General features: G+C 43.3%; 1 protein-coding gene across 7 annotated transcripts in view; it reads left to right on the forward strand.

Moving 5' to 3' along the window:
• DGKQ (diacylglycerol kinase theta) overlaps positions 1-19,372 on the forward strand; it is a 98,189-nt gene that overhangs the window by 20,884 nt on the left and 57,933 nt on the right. For 6 of the 7 annotated variants that reach the window (XR_003995175.1, XR_003995173.1, XR_003995174.1 and 3 more), the window contains exon 2: positions 14,012-14,091. Coding sequence is in view for 3 of the 7 variants with exons in the window: in XM_030512954.1 (XP_030368814.1) it covers positions 14,012-14,091 (80 nt within the window). In the remaining 4 variants the exon portion in view is untranslated. Of the gene's footprint in view, positions 1-13,006; positions 13,097-14,011; positions 14,092-19,372 lie in introns of those variants that run through there. The other variant, XM_030512955.1, reaches the window with a different exon arrangement.

A 19,372-nucleotide genomic window follows, 5' to 3' on the forward strand; every position in this document is an offset into this window, starting at 1 on the left:
TTTTCACTCTCTGACAGTTCATTATATGGTGGGGCCTCTTCAGCACGTGTCACCTCCTCTTCTGGTGACATCCCAAAATCTTTGCCCTCTGGCCAGTCCATGATGACTTCTAGAATTCCTGGACGACTGGGATTTCCTATTCGAGCTCGTTGTGTAATTAGTGCGGCCCACTTACTCCATGTAGCATCAGTTGTATGATGTGTAGAGGAGACCCTGCCTTTGAACATCTAGCCCAGCACAGGCAACCGGGGTGCCAGGAGGAGCTGCGCTTCAGTTCCAGTCACTTCTGAGGCAGCTTGAACCCCTTCATAGGCTGCCAATATCTCTTTTTCAGTGGGAGTGTAGCTGGCCTCGGATCCTTTATATCCCTGACTCCAAAAGCCAAGGGGTCGACCTCGAGTCTCCCCTGGAGCTTTCTGCCAGAGGCTCCAGGTAGGACCATTTTCCCCGGCTGCGGTATAGAGCACATTTTTCACATCTGGCCCGGCCCGGACTGGTCCAAGGGCTACTGCATGAACTATTTCTCGTTTAATTTGTTCAAAGGCTTGTTGTTGCTCAGGGCCCCATTTGAAATCATTCTTCTTCCAGGTCACGTGGTAGAGAGGGCTTACAATCAGACTGTAATTTCGGATGTGCATTCTCCAGAACCCCATAACACCTAAGAAAGCTTGTGTTTCTTTCTTGTTAGTTGGTGGAGACATTGCTGTTATCTTGTTGATCACGTCTGTGGGGATCTGGCAACGTCCATCTTGCCATTTTATTCCCAAAAATTGAATCTCCTGTGCAGGTCCCTTGACCTTATTCCGTTTTATGGCAAAACCGGCCTTCAGCAGGATTTGGATTATCTTCCTCCCTTTCTCAAAAACTTCTTCTGCTGTATCACTCCACACGATGATGGCATCAATGTATTGCAGGTGTTCTGGAGCTTGCCCCTGTTCCAGTGCAGTCTGGATCAATCCATGGCAGATGGTAGGGCTGTGTTTCCACCCCTGGGGCAGTCGGTTCCAAGTGTACTGGACGCCCCTCCAAGTGAAAGCAAACTGTGGCCTGCATTCTGCTGCCAAAGGGATTGAGAAAAATGCATTGGCAATGTCAATTGTGGCATACCACTTGGCTGCCTTTGACTCCAGTTCATATTGAAGTTCTAGCATGTTCGGTAGGGCAGCACTCAATGGTGGTGTGACTTCGTTCAGGCCACGATAGTCTACTGTTAATCTCCACTCTCCATTAGACTTTTGCAGTGGCCATACGGGGCTATTAAAGGGTGAACGGGTCCTGCTGATCACTCCTTGGCTCTCCAGTCTGCGGATCAGCTTATGGATGGGAATCAAGGAGTCTCGGTTGGTGCGATATTGCCGCCGGTGCACTGTTGTGGTCGCAATTGGCACTTGTTGTTCTTCAACCTTCAGCAACCCCACAACAGAAGGATCCTCTGAGAGACCGGGCAAGGTGGACAGCTGCTTAATTTCCTCTGTCTCCAAGGCAGCGATACCAAAAGCCCATCTATACCCTTTTGGGTCTTTGAAGTACCCTCTCCTGAGATAGTCTATGCCAAGGATGCATGGAGCCCCTGGACCAGTCACAATGGGGTGCTTTTGCCACTTCCTCCCAGTCAGGCTGATTTCAGCCTCCAGTACAGTCAACTCTCGGGATCCTCCTGTCACTCCAGAAATATAAATGGGTTCCACCCCTTGATACCTTGATGGCATCAGAGTACACTGTGCAGTGGTATCTACTAGAGCCTTATACTTCTGTGGGACTGATGTGCCAGGCCATCTGATCCACACAGTCCAGTAAACCCAATTATCCCTCTCCTCCACCTGGCTGGAGGCAGGGCCCCTCTAATAGTGATCATAAAATTCTCCACTTCTGTCTTGTAGAAAGGGATTAGTATTCCTTATCACAGGAGCTGGAGTAAAATCAGCTCTTTCACTCCATCTGGGAAACTGCTCGCCAGAGACTGGAGCAGCAGCTTTCCTGGGAGGATCATCCTTGACCATTGTTCTCCTCTTCAGTTCACGCACCCGTTGCTCCAGAGCTGAAGTAGGTTTTCCATCCCACTTTCTCATGTCTTCTCCGTGATCCCGCAGGTAAAACCATAGGGTGGCCCGTGGCGTGTAGCTCCTATATTTTCTTTCTCGAGCAGTAGGGCGCCTTCTGTTAATAGCTGAGACATGGGTTGGTACGCGTGGGGAGCTGGATAGATCGGATAAATCGTCTCTCAATTGTTTGAACTCCTGGGACAGTTTTTCTACAGCTGAAATGATGGAAGGGGTGAAATTGTCTTCGAACTCTCGGAGTTGACGAATCAGGTAATCCACTGTTGGTGATATTCCGTCATTCCAGGTCATTGATGCCAATGAGTGGGCATATGATGATGGTGCACTCCATATAAGTTTCCGCCACATGGGTCATGTACATTCGACTTCATCTGGATCTACGGATGTGTTCCTGGCATCCGGCCTACGATAGATCATCTCTAGAATGGCTGATTCCCTCAGGGACTGGATGCCTTTCTCTATTGTGGTCCAGTTGGCTGAGCGACTCGTAATATCGTCTTTGTAGGGAAACCTTTCCTTCACAGCTGCCAGGAGCTGCCTCCAAAGGCTGAGGTCTCGCTTCTTTCTTGCAATCGCTTTGTCAATTCCTCCTTCCCTAGCAAGTGATCCCAGCTGCTTGGCTTCCCTACCTTCTAGTTCGTGACCGTTGGCCCCATTGTCCCAGCATCGGAGCAACCAGGTGACAATGTGCTCCCCTGGAAGACGGGTGAAATCTTTTCGCATATTCCGCAGCTCGGTTGAGGTCCGGGGTCGAGAAGTGACCTCTTCTTCTTCTTCCTCTTCCTCTGATCCACGTAGTAGTAACTTTTGTTCAGATGCTGTTGCATGTAGTAATGGCATTGGGTCTTCATCTTTCTTCGATTCGCGGGTTGCTCTTTGTGCCTCTCGTCTGCTTTTGCTTACAGGGGCAACAGACATTGTCACAAACTGGCCAATTGGTTTAGCTGCAGTGTTTGTCACTGTGGTTGGAGTGGCTGCAGTGTCTGCCACTAGGATTGGAGTGGTTGCAATGTCTGTTGCTGGGGTTGGTGCAGCTGTTGTGCTTGGGAGTTGAGTAACACCAACAGCTGCATTGTCTGTTGCTGTCGGGGTTTGAATAGCTACTGTGCATGTCACTGGGGTTGGTGTAGCTGCGGTGCTTGGAGTAGCTATATTGTCTGTTGCTGCCGGGTTTGAGTAGCTACTGTGCTTGTCACTGGGGTTGATGCAGCTGCTGTACTTGGAGTAGCTGTGTTGTCTGTTGTGGTCAGGGTCTGAGTAGCTGCTGTGCTTGTAGTTGGCATAGCTGCGTTGTCTGTTGCTTTGCCATCAGATCCAGAGACATTTTTTTCCCTTTGAAGGTGCTGGATAGTGTTGAGCAGGGCTCTGTAGGCGTAGGCCAAGCCCCAGCACGTTGCCATGATATGTCCCTCTCTGGTACAGCCAGGACAACAGCACACCTCGTTTAAGTGTTTTACTAGTTTTTCCGGATGTTGCACTTGTTCAGTGGTGAAGTTCCAAAGCACTGGAGGGGCCCACTGGGCTAGATACTTGCCCATACTATCCCACACTCCCTGCCACTAATGACTGTCCAGCCTCAGGGAAAATCTCTTGGTGGTCCTCCTGTATCGTCGTCTAACCCTAGACCAGATTTGAACCCAATACTGCTTAACTTTCGAGATTAAACGAATTAGGATGTTCTCAAGGCGGGATGGCTGTGGGTAAAACACACTCCGTATGTTTGCCAACATGCTGATCCCCAGCACAATCAGCAGGCAGGTTTCAAGGGTATTCAAAGGCCATCCAAAACCTTCATAACTCTCAACTGCTGCTGCAAACAGGCTGGTGGGGGAACAGGGGGTGAAAGAGAATGCCTTCTTCGTAAGTTGACCCCCCGAGGAGAAAAAAAAAGATATGCAATTGCTAAAATATTTCATTATATACCTCCCAATATATAGAGATGATGGCCACGCTGGAAGCACAAACCAGACCAGTTTCATGATCAATGAGTCTATTGTATTACAAGTCATTACCATGAAGTACAGTGAAACAAGAACCTTAGCCCAGGCCCCCCAGCTGATAAACACTAAAACAGCAAATAGTGGCTGTAAGTAAGGTACAACATGCTGAAACTCTGAGATCAAGCGCAACAAGTCTGAGAGCCAAATAATCACCATTGTGACGAGTAGTAACAATGAATGCTTATCACAAATATGATTAGACACACTCTGGTCAGATCTGTCGTTATCTCAACCCTTCGTGCCCCATGTTGGGTGCCAAAAAGAACTGTTGTGGTTTGAGCCCAGCCGGTAACTCGGAACCACACAGCCGCTCGCTCACTCCCCGCCTTCTTCCTCCCCCCGCTCCCGGAGGGATGGGGAGGAGAATCGGAAGAATGTAACTCCCACGGGTTGAGATAAGAGCAGTCCCGCAACTAAGGTATAATACAAAACCACTACTGCTACCACCAATGATAATAATGATTAGTGAAATAACAAGGGGAGAGGATACAATTGCTCACCACCCGCCGACCGATACCCAGCCCGACCCGAGCAGTGATCTGGGCCTTCCGGGTAGCTCCCCCCGGTTTATATACTGGGCATGACGTGCTGTGGTATGGAATACCCCTTTGGCCAGTTTGGGTCAGGTGTCCTGTCTCTGTTTCCTCCTGGCTTCCCCTCCTCCCTGGCAAAGCATGAGACTGAGAAAGTCCTTCGTTGGAATAAACATTACTTAGCAACAACTGAAAACATCGGTGTTATCAGCGTTGTTCCCAGGCTGAAAGTTAAAAAACACAGCACTGCACCAGCTACTAAGAAGGAGAAAAATCCCTGCTGTAGCTGAACCCAGGACAGTCTTCCTTGTCAGTCTCCTGTTTTCAACCATTACATGTTTCTCTGCCCTTTCAGATGCAGCAGAGCTGGCATCTCTCTGCTCTAGCCACTGTTTGTTATTGTTCAGTTGACTGCATGGGTAATCTGCAGCAGAAGACAGAAGAGGTTCCAGCTTAAGACAGAGTCAGGGGAAAAGGCTGATGTTGAAGTGGTCTTCAAGAGGGTTGTCTGTAGTGGTATCTGGTACTTGATTTTCTTTTTACCACTATGGCATCTTGCTGAAATTGAGTTGGGTATGGTTGGTGCCCTCTCTTTTTCTCCCTTCAAAGATGTTAGGAGCTGTAGGCTTTCACTGCAGGTACAGTGAGGGTGATAAGAGGTTTTCTGTCAGACTTCAAACTGGCTTGACCCTTTCTAGTGGTGGAAAGGCTGCAGTCTGGAAGATCTGGCAAGAAAACCATGATTGTGTACCATGGTCTGGCATCTAGTTTGCATGGGCAACCTTCATCCTCTAGCCTGTACAAAAGAGCTACTAGAGTGCTTAATTGTTTGGGCTTAGATAGATTTCTGTGGTTCAGAGATGATTTCTTTTCAGGATTCCTGCCTTCAGGATCACTGAGTACCCCTGCTAGTCCCCTAAGATTCCTCTTTGCTGGAAGGAGAGTCACAGCCATCCCAATGGTCTGTGGCCTTTGCATCATGGGTGAGACTTCACTGTAGTGTGCTAACACACACCAGTAGTGTGTTTAGCAGTGGAAAGACAAATTGAATCGACAGAGTGCAAAAACTGTGTTCCTCCAGGCTCCTTGTGCAACTCCACATTGTGAGTGCAATGCCTCTTGCTCTGGAGGATCTTTCTGGGGAAACTGTCAGGAGATGAGTTGCTGAGCTCTCTCCTGATGTTGTAGCCCTCTTCGAGATTTCTAGATTTCCATCAGTGAACCAGTGCCTTGTCACAGGGCACAGTCCTGTCTTTGGCCTAAACCTCAGGAAAAGAGAAGGTGCTGGTGCCTTCTGGATTTGAATGAAAGTTTGGCACTAGCTATCTTCCATCTGTCTGAGGAAGAAAAAGCTCTTCATGTCTTCATGCTAAAATCACATGCCTTTGAAATTCTGTGCCCACCTTCATTTCACAGGTGATGGGAGGATGGGGAGGGTGTTTTTCTGACAGGTGGAGTTCTGTTAGTTCGTTTGTCAGTTCTGGGCTTACTGTACCATGGAAAATGGGATAAACAAGATAGAGTTTGTCGTAAGACATCAGAATATTTACAGCCTTGCTGATGAGGGAGTGAGAGGTTCTTAGTTTAGCCCAGGGACTTTGTAAGACTAACGACATTTTAGCAGACCTGTTGTAACCAAATGGGTGATGATTGACGATTCAAGTATATAATTGAATTCATTTGACTCTGTTGTTTTTCAGTAGCTTGTCTTGTTTTCTCTTCACTTGTTGCTTTTGTATTTCCTAACAGCATATCTGAAATACAAATTAATAGGAATTCAGATGTGTTGCCTTGAAATTACAGAGCTCAGATGTTACAGAAACATTATTTTGGGTATCTATACCTATAAATAGAGCTTGCTCTCAAGTAGACAAGTCTAGAAATACAAAGTACAATATCATCCACATTATGCAGGGAAAAACTGCATTTTTATCAGACAGGGTGTATGCTGGTATCTCCATTTAAAGCAGAGGCAGGTATGGCTGGTTAGCTGGCAAGCCCGGAGAGTTCTGGAAGGAGAAAGGGCCTAGTAAGTACAAATAATCTATAAGGACACCCAGTAAATATTTGGAAAACCTTAACAGGTTTCTTATTTCTTCTGGATTTTTGGAGGAGGAAGATCCACAAAGTGTCACTGAAGTCCACTAAAGGCCCAAGGTTTCTCACGGCAGTGAGAGAGGAGCGTGGTTTTGATGCCTCACTTATTAAAGCTGTCAGAAATTTTTCCATTCCTGTCTTGCTCTTGTTTGAAATGTTTTGGAAAGATCAAAGCTTCTAGTGACAGCTTTCCTGGTGACATTTAGCAAGCATTGCACCACAGACTTCTAAACTTAAACTAGGTTGTGTTTTTGTCTGAGAGAGCACACCAGTATTGCACACAGGTCTTTGCATGTTTCTGCTGAATTGGGAAATAAGCTGGCAAGGTCCATGTACTGTGTCCAGCATTCCTTTCAGTGAATAGTCACAGTATTCAGGCTGGCCTGTGGTCACGGTTCTAAACAAAAAAGCTAAGTGTGTCTTGTGTTGGCAAGCTGCTACAATGGAAAAGGGGCTCAAAGCTGTGTAGCAAATGTTAAAGTTAAGTCCCACAAACTTCAAGTGAAAGGAGAGCATTGCTTTTAAGTTACTCATGAAAATAGCATCTCTACCAGTTTGAATGGTCCTGCCTGCATAAGCAGTTTGATAACAGTGTGTTTTATATAATAATTTTAAAACATTGAGATTAAAAGTATTTTTCTCCAATGTATGACTACTTAGCCTGTGGGTATTTCCTCAAAGCTATTGTCTTCTAATTATCAATGGATCTCTCCAGTGAAGGCAAAGGCAGTCCTGCTGAACTAAATAGCCTGCTTGCAGGACTTCAGAAGTGAGTGAAAAAGCCCCTAAAGGGCAGAGGCACTCTAAGATCAAGCCTCATATGTTGGCTTGTGTCATGTCAGTCACATGCTATGGAGGAGCAGAAGAGAGGAGGAAATAATCTACTTAGTTTTGACCAAAATAAAACTTTGTTTTGATAGTGTTAGACTGACTTGGCCTGAATTCTCTTGGTGCTGATATGCCCTTTAAGTCCCACTGATTCATTGTTTGGAAAGTAGAGACTGTTATTGTTGTCTTGCATAACAGCTTTGAAGCTTTGGTTTACTCCCTGGCTTTGCTAGATGTGGTGTTTGTTTTGCTCTGTCCATCCATAGGCAGTTGTCCTTCCTCCTTCTGTCTTTGGGGCACGCTGCAATAGCTATGCCTTCTGCACTGAGCATCCTTGCCATGGTGTGCCTAGGTGTACTTTCATTAAACTAATTTGAGAAAGCTGATTCTTCCATGTTCAGCTTTTAGGTACCCATCTTCCTTCTCCAAGCACTCATAACCAGCCTCTTTATAAAACACTGCTGCTGTTTCATGACTGTGAGCTCTGGCAGAACCAAGGTGGAAGCTAAGACATCTCTACGAGTGCTGGCAATCAGAACGGGAATTTTGGAAGTCTTTCCAGGACCTGGACTAAAGCAGTTTGGTTTGGCGATCCCCAGAAGGCAAAGGGTCCTGCTGTGTTTCAGGGTAACTCTGGGTAAAGCGGCTGGACTGAACAAATGTTTGCATCCTTTCATTAGTAAGAGGGATAATAAGAGGACACCTTGTTTTCACTTAGTCTAGCAGTGATTGCCAGTGCTCTTAAAAAAAACCCACCACCAATCCAAAAAACATTAAAAAAGATTTTTTTCACTTAATGAGCATGATCTTCCCTCTCCCCACTTCCTTCCTCTTTATCCCCCATTCCCCTCCCCTTTCTCCTCTCCCCCCCCCCCCCCCACCTTTCGTCCCCACCTTTTGTCCTCCTTTCAGGACAGACTACCTGAGCTCTTGAGGTCAGTTGCTGCCCAGCTTTCTGTAAAAAAAGGTAAGGTGTTACCTATGTGCTTTCATTACAGTTATCTCTGGGACATGCTGAGATTTGTGCCCAAAGTAGTAAATATTCTTGTAGAGATTATTTTGACAGTGTATGTGGCACAGAAATAGCACACTGTCTAAACTATAATGTGAATGATTGACATCAGTTGAGCAGGGTTGTTACTACTCTTGTCTTTCTGCTTGGAATGAGTTTTGGTTTACAGATCTGAGAAGAAAACGGTGGAAATCCCAATGCTTCCCACATGGTTTGAGCTTAGTAATGTCCTCATCTCTTCCTTCCCAGCAGGTGTCTTCTCAGGAGCAAATGATGCGAGACCTCTGAATTTTCACAGTCATTTGTTTTGATAAATGCCAAGGCTTTTCTGTTAATTGCTGAAGTTGTAACATTCTCGGGCTTGGTGTCTGATGTAGCAAACGTTTCGTAATGCTGAGGAACTTTTGTATTCTGAAGAATAGCTCTGACTTTGGGGAGAGGAAATGCCTCTAACTACAGAACAGGTTGCCATGCTGGCATGATGTAGCATAGGAAAGTTTAAATACTCCCTCTTGTTCTCTGTTGTTGATGCCTTGTGTAAGTTGGTGTCATATGGATTATATTTGTATATGGATTATATTAGATATGTAGTAATTGTGTCCGTTTAAGAGAAATATTTATGTTTCTAGAAGTACTAATGTAAATCTCTTCTCATGACTAAACTTTACAGGAAGCCTGGGAATGTTTTTGAGGGTATAATTTACCCCTAATTTATTCTTTCAGTTTGATAAAAACAAGATGTATGTTACATGGTGTAATTTATGATCTAGTGTATTGATTTAAAGTAAAAGAATCTTGGCTTCTGTAAACTGTTGTGCTTTAGCAAGCTGAAAGAAGTCCTGCTGTTTCACAACATGAGAGCCTGACCTTAACTCTTCAGACTACGTACTCAGATGTACTGCACTCTAATGCTCTCTACTGGAGTTAATGAAAATGAAAATTACTGAAAGTATTGCAAAGGAATTGAAAAATTCACCCTGATAAAATTAATTACCCCTCTGGAGTAAACGGATGAGCTGTTATTCTTTCTGTAGTACCTGCTGCATTTGAAACATAGTCACGTTTGCTATGAAGCACAAGGCTTTGAAAGTGCACTTTGTGCTGGCCCTGAGACTGCTGCTAAACTTGATGGCTCTGATTTCTTGCCGGGGTTGGTTGTCTGTTGCACCAGGCATGTGGTAATGAAAAAAGTGCCTGTGCTGTCACCTTTCCAAGGAGCCCACGTAACCCCAACAGTACCCTGGAGAAACAGCATCAGGGTCATACTCCGGGTGCTCACCACCCTGGAGTTTGCAGCCAGGAGACTGGTGGTTCTTGGATTTATCCACTAGCAATGCGGGCTCTGACCAAAGTTATCACAAGGTACACATCTGTGATCTTATCCTTTTGCCACCAGTAAGGAGCTGGATTTTTCATGTCCCCCTTCTCTTCAAACAATTGCTCCTCTCTAGGGGCAATTAAACTTGTGGCCTTTTGAAGTCTTTCCACTGTTAATTCTGGAAACGTGTGGTGGGAAGCATTAAGGGACATGGACCTGGTTTTTCAGAGATCTGCCCAGCTTCAACAGGCAGAAAATGTTGCAGAAGAAGCAGCTGGGATTTGTTCAGATGGAAAAAGAAAAATTTGAATACAAATGAGTTTTATTTGACACATAAAATGCAGTAATGAGTTGAAGCTTGTAATGTGAACAAGGAGGAGAGAGAATCTTGGGGTGTGCAGGTTTATGATGAAGAATGGAAGTTGCTGTAAAGCTGGAGATGGGGAGAATGTAATTGTACCACCTGCATGTGGTCCAGGAAGCTATTTATAAATCTGTTTAATTGCTGAAATGAATACTTCAAATTTTTAACCTAAAAATATGTGCAGAGTGCAAAGGCACATTCCAGTTCAGGGTAGGAGGAATAAAGTTGCACTTCAGATACCTCATGAGGACTCCGTATTTCTGCATCTACTGTGTTCCATCTTTTTATAAAGATAACCTTTCAAGGTTGGCACATTTGGGTAGGCAACATCTATACACTTACAATATTTGCAGACACCTGTCGTGTAGAAGGTTGGAGGTTTTTTGTCCTGTACAGTTTCCATGTGCTCAAGAAAACGTAGGCAGCATTCCCCTGGCCACCCAAAGGGTGGTCCAGTGCCAGAGTCAGTCGCTAACCATAACCACAGCCTTTATTTTTTGTCTTGTTTTCTGAGCATCTTAGCAGAAGACAGACATAACTGAGGGTGCTGTACATGGGAGTTTCCCTCCAGAACTGAAAGTTGGCATTCACGATGTGTGAAATGCTAAAATAAAACCACACTGACTGCAGGCCTAGGTTTGAGTTGCAGACAAAAGCAACAGAGGGAAGCAATGAACTCAATCGAGGTTGCAGGTGGAGTTGAGGCAGAGACCTTAGTAGGGTGTATGCTACTCAACTGTCCTGTTAACAGCCCACGCAAAGGGCCAGTAGGGAGCTGAGAGTTCATGTTGGACATCAGCTGCTGAGGATTGCAGACAAATCTTTTTAAGTGAATTAATTTTAATCTACCATCTTACTGCCTAATGTTGATGAATGTAAAGTGATGTGTATGAAGCGGGGGACAGATACTTTTACAGGTTGATGAGCCTTGAGTCAGCTTTTACAGATCAGGCGAAAGGTGAAGTTAGAGTTGTAATGGTGCGTCTAGGAAAACAGGTGCCCACTGTAGAACTGTCAAAAAACCACACATGTGTATAGGTCCACAGTGAGTTGTGTGTTAAACTGATCACACTTCCAGGAGAGGATCAAATCTATTTTGGTCTTTGTGTTGACATTCCATGATCCTCCTTGGAGACCAACTTGGTAGCTCTACTTTAGAAATACAGTTCTTAAAGTTAAAAAAAGTAGACTAACATGTTAAAATACAAAATTACAAATGAATTTATGTTTGAAAACCAGCAAAACTGAATTATGGTAAGTATTTCCTCAAAGAGGAAACAAAACTAATTTTCAACACGTAGGATTTTGTTCAGGACTGGGTGTCCTTTCAGCTGTTTAAATCACCAAGTCAAGCAAAATGTGTCCTGGGAACTGAAGGCTTATGGGCAGAAACTGCTGTAAAGCCATGCCTCATGCCAGATGTGGAGCAGTCCTGTGGTGCCTGATGGCCATTTCTCTGAATTCCCAGAGGTGTTTGTGGAGGGCTTGGTTAACTTGTGTATTGAGTTACTGTGTGTGCACTTGAAATAAAAGCGAGTAGCCACTTGGAGATGCTTGTCGTGTGGACTTAAATTGCCTGCTGCTTCTGCAGATCATAGAATTTCTGGGAGCAATATGCAGCACATTGCTCTGTTCTTTCCTTTCGGTCTGCCCGCTTGTGAACCAGAAAAACAAGGGAAAGCAGTGCCATTTCACTGGATTTCATTAGTCACTGATGCTTTCTCCTTGACTAGCTCTCCTTTATGAAGTTCTTCACAGTTGCCTGTTTATATTTGAAGCTTCATATTGTCACCAGTTGTGGGTTGGAGCCATGGGAGCCTTTGTCACCATGTTTCTGCCTGCAGTCCCCCTCACCTAGCCAGGTTCAGCTGAGCTTCAGGTAGCACCTCTGAGGCAGTGAAGAGGCTGCCTAAACAAATGGCTTGGGCAGATGCCTTCTGGCAGTGGCAGGGCATATGTGGTAGATTGCAAACTAGCTGGTAATGGGCAGGTAGGTATTCTCCTGCAGCCTTTGCAGACCTGCTCTTACAGCAACCAGCTGACTCTCCTAAAAGTGTCAGTTGTCAGAAATGTTGTGGCGACCTGAGGAGAGAGTAGGCCATGTCCATCTACATCCATGTTGTGATAACGTACATAAGTGTGGTAAGAATTCACCAGTTCACTGTGTGGGCTTGTACCTATTTTTTAGAGTAGAAGATGCATCTTTCCTCTGCCCAGGCAATCACTTGTTCTCTTTGGTCTCCTCTATGCTGACGGGCTCTGTGCTTCTTCCTACATAGCGACCACCTCCAAACATGTTGGACATCTGCCTTTGCAGCTCTCAGAATCTGCATTATCATCCTTTTGTTAACTGTTTTTACCCATTTAGTGAGGAACCCTATCAACCTTAAAGATGTGCATCACACTTAGTAGCAGCCAGTAAAAGGTTTGGATTTGCTCCATTCCTATTTTCTTTAATCAGTGCAGTAATAACTGTGTTACACCATGGGTGATGAATAACATCTTCGTATGCAGTAGTGACTTGCAGTGCTGCTTCTTTTTCTGACTTGCAGGCTAATGAAAAACACACGTCTGCTTACTGCTCACATTAAGATGAGTGCCAGTGTGAAAGGGGTCATCCTTCTTTTTGTGCCACCAAAAGGAAAGGTTACCTTGCATGGTCTGGCAGTAAGCCACATAGAGAAGTGGACTTGGATTTTAGTGCTTGAGTTGCCATGGGAGAAGCAGGGATGTGAAACCAGAAGTCACTGAGCTGGAGAAGGGAAGACGGAGAAAATTGCCTGGTTTTGATGTCACTAGCACATGCATTCAGTAATGGCAGTGGGCTGCAGCTGGGACGCTTGAAATGCATGTTTTTTCAGTTGCTGGTGAAACTTAGGAGGTGGTAGGTGTGCTTCTGAAAAGCAAAGATGTGGGAAAACCTCCTGTGTACAGCAACAGTTACTGCTGGCAAGTGATCTTCTGCCCAGGCACTGGCAGAGGTCTTAAGCATCTGTGTAAGGCTTCACGCTTGAAACAGTAAGAGAGTCATTCTGAAAGAAGGAGGACTCTAAAGATATAGCAGCATGTGTTACAAGTTCCTAATTAATGCGAGGTGGTGGGAATGAAATAAAGAATCCCTTGTTTTCTTTGCACAGCTTAACATCATGTAAATCTATGGTAAGAAGCTGTGGAAAATATCACCCCCATGAGAAATTATTTTTTTCAAACACTGTCTTGCTTGAAAGTATGCTTTGTGGAGCTTGGGTGGAATTCTAAACCTGTTGCTTCCACAGTGAAAGAGATAATTAGTTGTTCTTGGCTTTCAAAGCTGCATGCAACCAGTGACCTTTAATTTCATCTCCTTCATCCATTATGCTCAGTGTGTAACAATACTGTTGTTTTCTCCCACTTATTCCTGTCACATGCACCAGCTTGTAGAATAATTCACTTTCAAACATCTCTATCTGCTCTGGCTACATCAAAGAGCTGGTTTTTTTACTTCAGAGTGTTTAAAATCTCTTTTGAAATTTAAGAGCTCAGTCTGGTGCTGATGGAGAGGGATTCTGGGAGGGCATAACTTGCTGTGGTCCTGTGGTGCATTAGGATAAACTCTCCTTCCTTTTCCGCAGCCAAAATGAGCTGGAGTTTATGCACAGCAAGAAGTGTGACAGTCGTGTACATTCTCAAACGTAGGGGAGATAAAATATGATTTAAAAGATGTGTTCGTAGCTGTATTCGATTCCATATTATTTTTTGTTTTTTCACAAAGTCCCTTGCTTGTGAAGACTTGCTCAAGGTTCTTATTTTATTTCTGCAGTTTGCAACTTCATGTCTCATGAAAAGTGCCTCAAGAATATCAAGATACCATGCTCATGTATTGCTCCCAGCCTTGTGAGGGTGAGTAAGCACACACTGCCTTGTCTTTTTCTTGGGATAGTAGAACAAATTTATTACTAATGAACATGATGTAGTACCATGGTGGCTTGTTAATAACATAATGCTTAAATCAATTGTGTTAGTCACTACTGAGGCTTTTATAGCTGCTCAAAGGCAAAGTTACATTTCCTTTGAAAAGTCCCTGCTATGGGGAGCTGTGGGTAGTCTGTCTTTGAAGAGACAGTTATTGACATTCTTTAACTGTTACTTAATGTTCTTGTATGTAAGACTTGTGTGTCATTACCTGGAAGCCTCACAATAACGGAGTGGGGTGACTGATTGATATCAGTGCTCTCAGAAAACCATACTGTGTGTCATACTAAAGAAGAACTCTGTACGTACAGTCACCAAATTTTTTACAGTGATTTCATCTTACTGGGAAAATACTAAAGCTTCTCTGCCCCCCTAGTGAAGGGGCTATGTTTGACTTCTATTGATTGCTGCATCTTAATAATTTGCTTGTTTGTTGTGTCCAGAGAATAAAGTCACTGCATAGGATTTCACAGCAAAAAAGTCAGAGGGCTTCAACCGATGGTAATATTTCAAATTTATTTATTTGGGTAATTAATAAAGTACTTGATTTCAGATGCCCTGTGACTTTTTCCTCTCATAAGACATGAAGCTTAAGAGATTGCTTTTAAAGGATGTGAAAAATAAATTGGATTTAAAGAAGATAATAGGATGCAACTAAGGTATTAAGAAGCTAAATTGAGGAAAAAGAAAGTGTATTATCCACTTGGGAAAGGATAAGAGAAAAGCAAAAAAAGGGAAGGCGATGAGAAACTTATTAGAGAAGTAGTAAAACACTACAAATACCTTAAGTAGCCATATGCAAAAGCCAAATGAGACATGGCAGAATCATGTGCATTGCAGACATTGCTGATTAAAGGCACATTTATGGGAACACATTCTGTAGACCTGGGAACCTGTGAAGGGGAGCTGATTCCTTTCTTTGTATCCTAAAAAGCTTTATAAGTTCCTTTATGTTGTGGAAACCTATGTTGGGAGTGAGACAGGAAAGTGTAACTCAAATTACAGAAAACTGGATAGAAATTAGCTACTCATTTTTACTAAATTTCCTTTGTCTAGAAAATAATGCTATTAGGCTTTGCTGCACACTTCATCTTCCCCACATACTTTTCATCTTGAGAGGTATAACTTAGGTGGCAAAAAGGTATCTGATATAACAGTTGCCAGTGAAATGGTAATAAATATTGCTCTAAGTCTTAGAACCCGTGGCACAGGACATGTAGATAGTGAGAAATGCTATTACTAAGAACGAGCCATCAGTCACTACAGCATGGGAAAAGGAGTGGTAAGTCGGATGATATAGATGTCTTTGCAAGGGCCTTTGGTGGGATGGTAAAAATCCAAATGGGAAACATTCATTTAACTCACAATGTCACAGTTGTAAGCTTTTGTGACTGCTTCTTTTGTGAATTTGCTTTAACTTTAATTCATAGTTCAAAATAGTATTTGTGTATTTGCTTTTGCGTGGTAAAAAATATCTAGCATTTAAACTTTAGTGTTTCCACTTCCATCAGTAGTGGATGACAGTGTAGTTCCTTTGCCAGTCCTCATTCTCTACCTGCCTGAACATGTGAATTTTATCTAACTGTTTATTGTTTACACATAAAATGTAACTATGACTCCTGCACAGTAGAATTTCTTTTATCTGAATGGTGTTATCAGCCCTCAAAGCTGTTTGGAGCTCAGTGTTGCTGTATTCAGCTGCAAAGCGTCTTCTGCGTTATCTGTGTCAAGCCTGTAATCATTATGTTTTGAAAATACAGGGTTGTATTGTTCTTTTTGGACTGTCTTGTCCTTTACATGGTCATCCAAGTTGCATTAATCCTTGTCTACTGTGCAAGTGAAGTCTGCCATATGGGAGATGTCCTTTTGCGTGCAGGCTCTCTCGAAGTAAATATTGAACTTGGCATTTGCTTAAAAAACATAACAGAGCAAAAAGCAAATTATAATAGTTCATAGAATGTATAGAAAGTTTATTTTTTTTTAATCTCCCTGTTCTCCTTTCAGATTATTTATTATTTATTTATTAAAAGGTCTGACATAGGAGGAAACACTGGTGGGACTTTTTCCCTGATAGTTCCTTCTAGGATGTCAGTATTTAGTGTATTACAGAAATGAGATTTTTTTGGTTTTAATGCCCTGGATTTCATCTAGGGAAGATGGCAATTGTTAAAGCTCATTAGAGCATGTGTTATTTGACACTAAGTCAAACTGTCAGAGAATAATTTTTCAGCAGATATTTCATGGAAACTTTTATTCCTGAGAGTAGGGTTTCCTTCCCGGGGTCAAGAAGAGGCCCAGAGAGTCACAAGCGTGCCATGACTGCATCCAGCCTGAGATCGTTCTTGACAAGTTCTCTCAAGGCTGCCCTAAGAATGTTTTTGCACTATTGTTGATCATTATCACTTGTGTTTAGTATTCCAGACTGGATCCAGGTCACGATGTTTCAAAACAAGACTTCGTGGATCAGTCTTCTGAACAAGTGGTGCTTTTATGGTTTGCAGGGCATATGATTTGTTTCACTGCTAAGGTCTCAGCAACTTGTCTGAATTCAAACACTCTCTTCCCTACATTCCCATAGGTACTTGTCTACAAAAAACAAAATAAAAACCACAAAAAAAAACCCCAAAAACCAAAAAGGAGGTGGTGAGAAGGGCAAAACACTCCACTCCTGAAAAACCCAGCACAAACCAAAATAACAGTGAAAACAAAACCTCTTTGATTCCCTGTGAAGTGTGAAGTTTTATTTTCCCTTGTTAGGTTGGAATTGAAGCTGTATTACAAGTGTGTGTGTATTTTCTATATACCTGTTCTTTGAAAACTAAATGGAAATGAGAGTATATTACAAGTGGCTTTAATGAAGTTAGGCATTTGCTGTGCTTGTTTTTCCTCCTTTTTGTGTTGGTGCATTGCTATAATGGTTTCTAAACATTTCCACTTCAAGAAAGGTTGATGGGCTACTCATGACACTTTCTTCTGTGCTTTCGTTGTTAAAGCCCAGTTGTCTAGAATGAAAAACTGCTCTTTTAGGTCATCAGCTTTGCCTGGAGCTTTCTATGCTAAAACCAAAACTTGGCTTTGTAGTTCAGAATGTGGGTAGCCTGTGTTTGTGGGTTGTGATAGTGAATGAGAAGGTCGTGGTGCCTGCTCGGGCAAGCAGGTGTTGCCCTTGCCTACTGACCTAAGTTTCTCCTTCTGCCTGCTGGGTTCAGCTATGTGCTGGTGGTTAGTTGGGTCGGTTCCTCATGAACTGAAAATGGATGAGAGGAAAAAAGGATACTTTGGGTTGGGGTAAGTCCCTCTGATCCCCTCTGATAATCTGCTCTGTATCGGACACTTCATGCTTTGTATGCGCAGTAGCAGCATATCATTTTTCTGCAGCTGAAGGACTTCTGTACTGCGACACAACCTCTCTTTTGTTTACTTTCTTTCCCTGCCCAAGAAGCAATGGGAAGGTCCAACAAAGTGCAAGACAAAGAGCATCAAGGTTTGGTTATTGCTTCACTTGCCTTGGAATAATAAATCCAGTCTCATTCAGCTGTCACAAATGTCTGTTGGATTTTTGTGTGACTGCCTCAGAGAGTTAGCTTTTAAGGAATGTTCTTGCAAATGGCTCATAGATGTTTTCACAATAGGGAAAGAACTTGGCAAGCAGGGAAGGAGAATTTGATGTTGTTGGACTGGGTGGGAGTTCTGGAGAGGTTAGGGAGAAAAAAATCAGAATCCAATTTTGGAAAATCATTCCTTGGTGGTAGTTGCAGGTGTTGGAGGTTTTATGTCAACACAGCCTAAAAAATGCTGCAGTGAATGCTTGCTGAACTTTTACTGCTTCTCCCAGCAGACTGTCACAGAAGACGGGCTGAAATGCAATGTAATGAAAAGCTGGTTGGCATATTATGGTTACATCTTATCTTCAAGTTACTGTGTATTTGGTGTACATCAATCAAGGGATGTTTCATCTTGCTGCTCTTGTTACGTCTTTTTGGTGGTTGTGGTGGAGTTAAATCTGTTTCACAAAATACATTCTTAATATTTTTCCTTTTTATATTACATATTATAAAAACAGGTTTGGGAAAGTTCGTTCTCTCTCCATTTTATTTGTTCATGATAAATGGGCTTTGCTGCTGTGAGAGTTTTTCACAAGGTGGCCTAACAACAGATGGATCCCAAGCTGAACTTTTTAGCAGGGTTTGTTGTGATAGGACAAGGGATAGTGGTTTTAAACTAAAAGAGGGGAGATTCAGGTCAGATACAAGAAAGAAATTGTTTACTATGAGGGTGGTGGAACACTGGCACAAGCTGCCCAGAGAGGTGGTAGATGCCCCATGCTTGGAAACATTCAGAGTCAGGTTGTACAGGGCTCTGGGCAACATGATCTACTGGAAGATGTCCCTGCTCATTGCTGGGGGCTTGGACTAGACAACTTGTAAAGGTCTCTTCCAACCCCAGCTATTGTATGGTGCTTGCTGAGTAGCCCTGACCACCTTCAGCGAGAGGTCCATCTCTTGACCCCTACCAGTGTTGTTTCAGCAAGGCAGTTGCTTGGAGTGTACCAGTCGCATGGCATAATTGAGAAGCCAAATGAGGTGTAACAATGCTTGCTCATAATCTTGGCACTGCACCAAGGTTTCGTCCTTTTCCTCCTCAAAGTGATAATCCCTTTAACCCCAGGGTTAAAGGGAAGGGCTAGTAATCCCTAGTTCATAAACTCAGGAGAGTTTATTATGCTTTATTAAAACTTGATGCAAACTGCCTAGTAGCCTGCAAACTCCCAGACGAGCTGTATCAGTGACTCTTCAGGTTCAGAAGTGGTATGGGATGTCACAGTGTTTGTTGCTTTAAATTTTTAATCTTTATCTTGGTAAAAGATGGACATTGATTTCCTCTGTAGCAATAAAAGCAAGGAGTGACTGTCTTTTACGTATTGCTTTCTTTTTCCAGTACAAAAATTCTAGTCCAAGCAATTTGTAAGTGCAGTGGAAAGCTCTTACACAAGTCTCGCTTACTAGCACAAGCATCAGATATTCCTGATTTGAAATGGTATTGAATGCACTGTATAGTTCCCGTCACAAAGGGTTTTTGGGAGCTTGGAGATAAGCCTGATAGTATATCAGAGAGATCTGTAGGATGGAGAAAAACATTCCTGGATATAGGGAGGTCGCATATGGATGTGTGCATTATTTCCTTGCATTAGCCCCAATTAAAATTTTGA

This window comes from Strigops habroptila, chromosome Z (assembly GCF_004027225.2).
Source record: "Strigops habroptila isolate Jane chromosome Z, bStrHab1.2.pri, whole genome shotgun sequence".
Taxonomy (NCBI): domain Eukaryota; kingdom Metazoa; phylum Chordata; class Aves; order Psittaciformes; family Psittacidae; genus Strigops; species Strigops habroptila.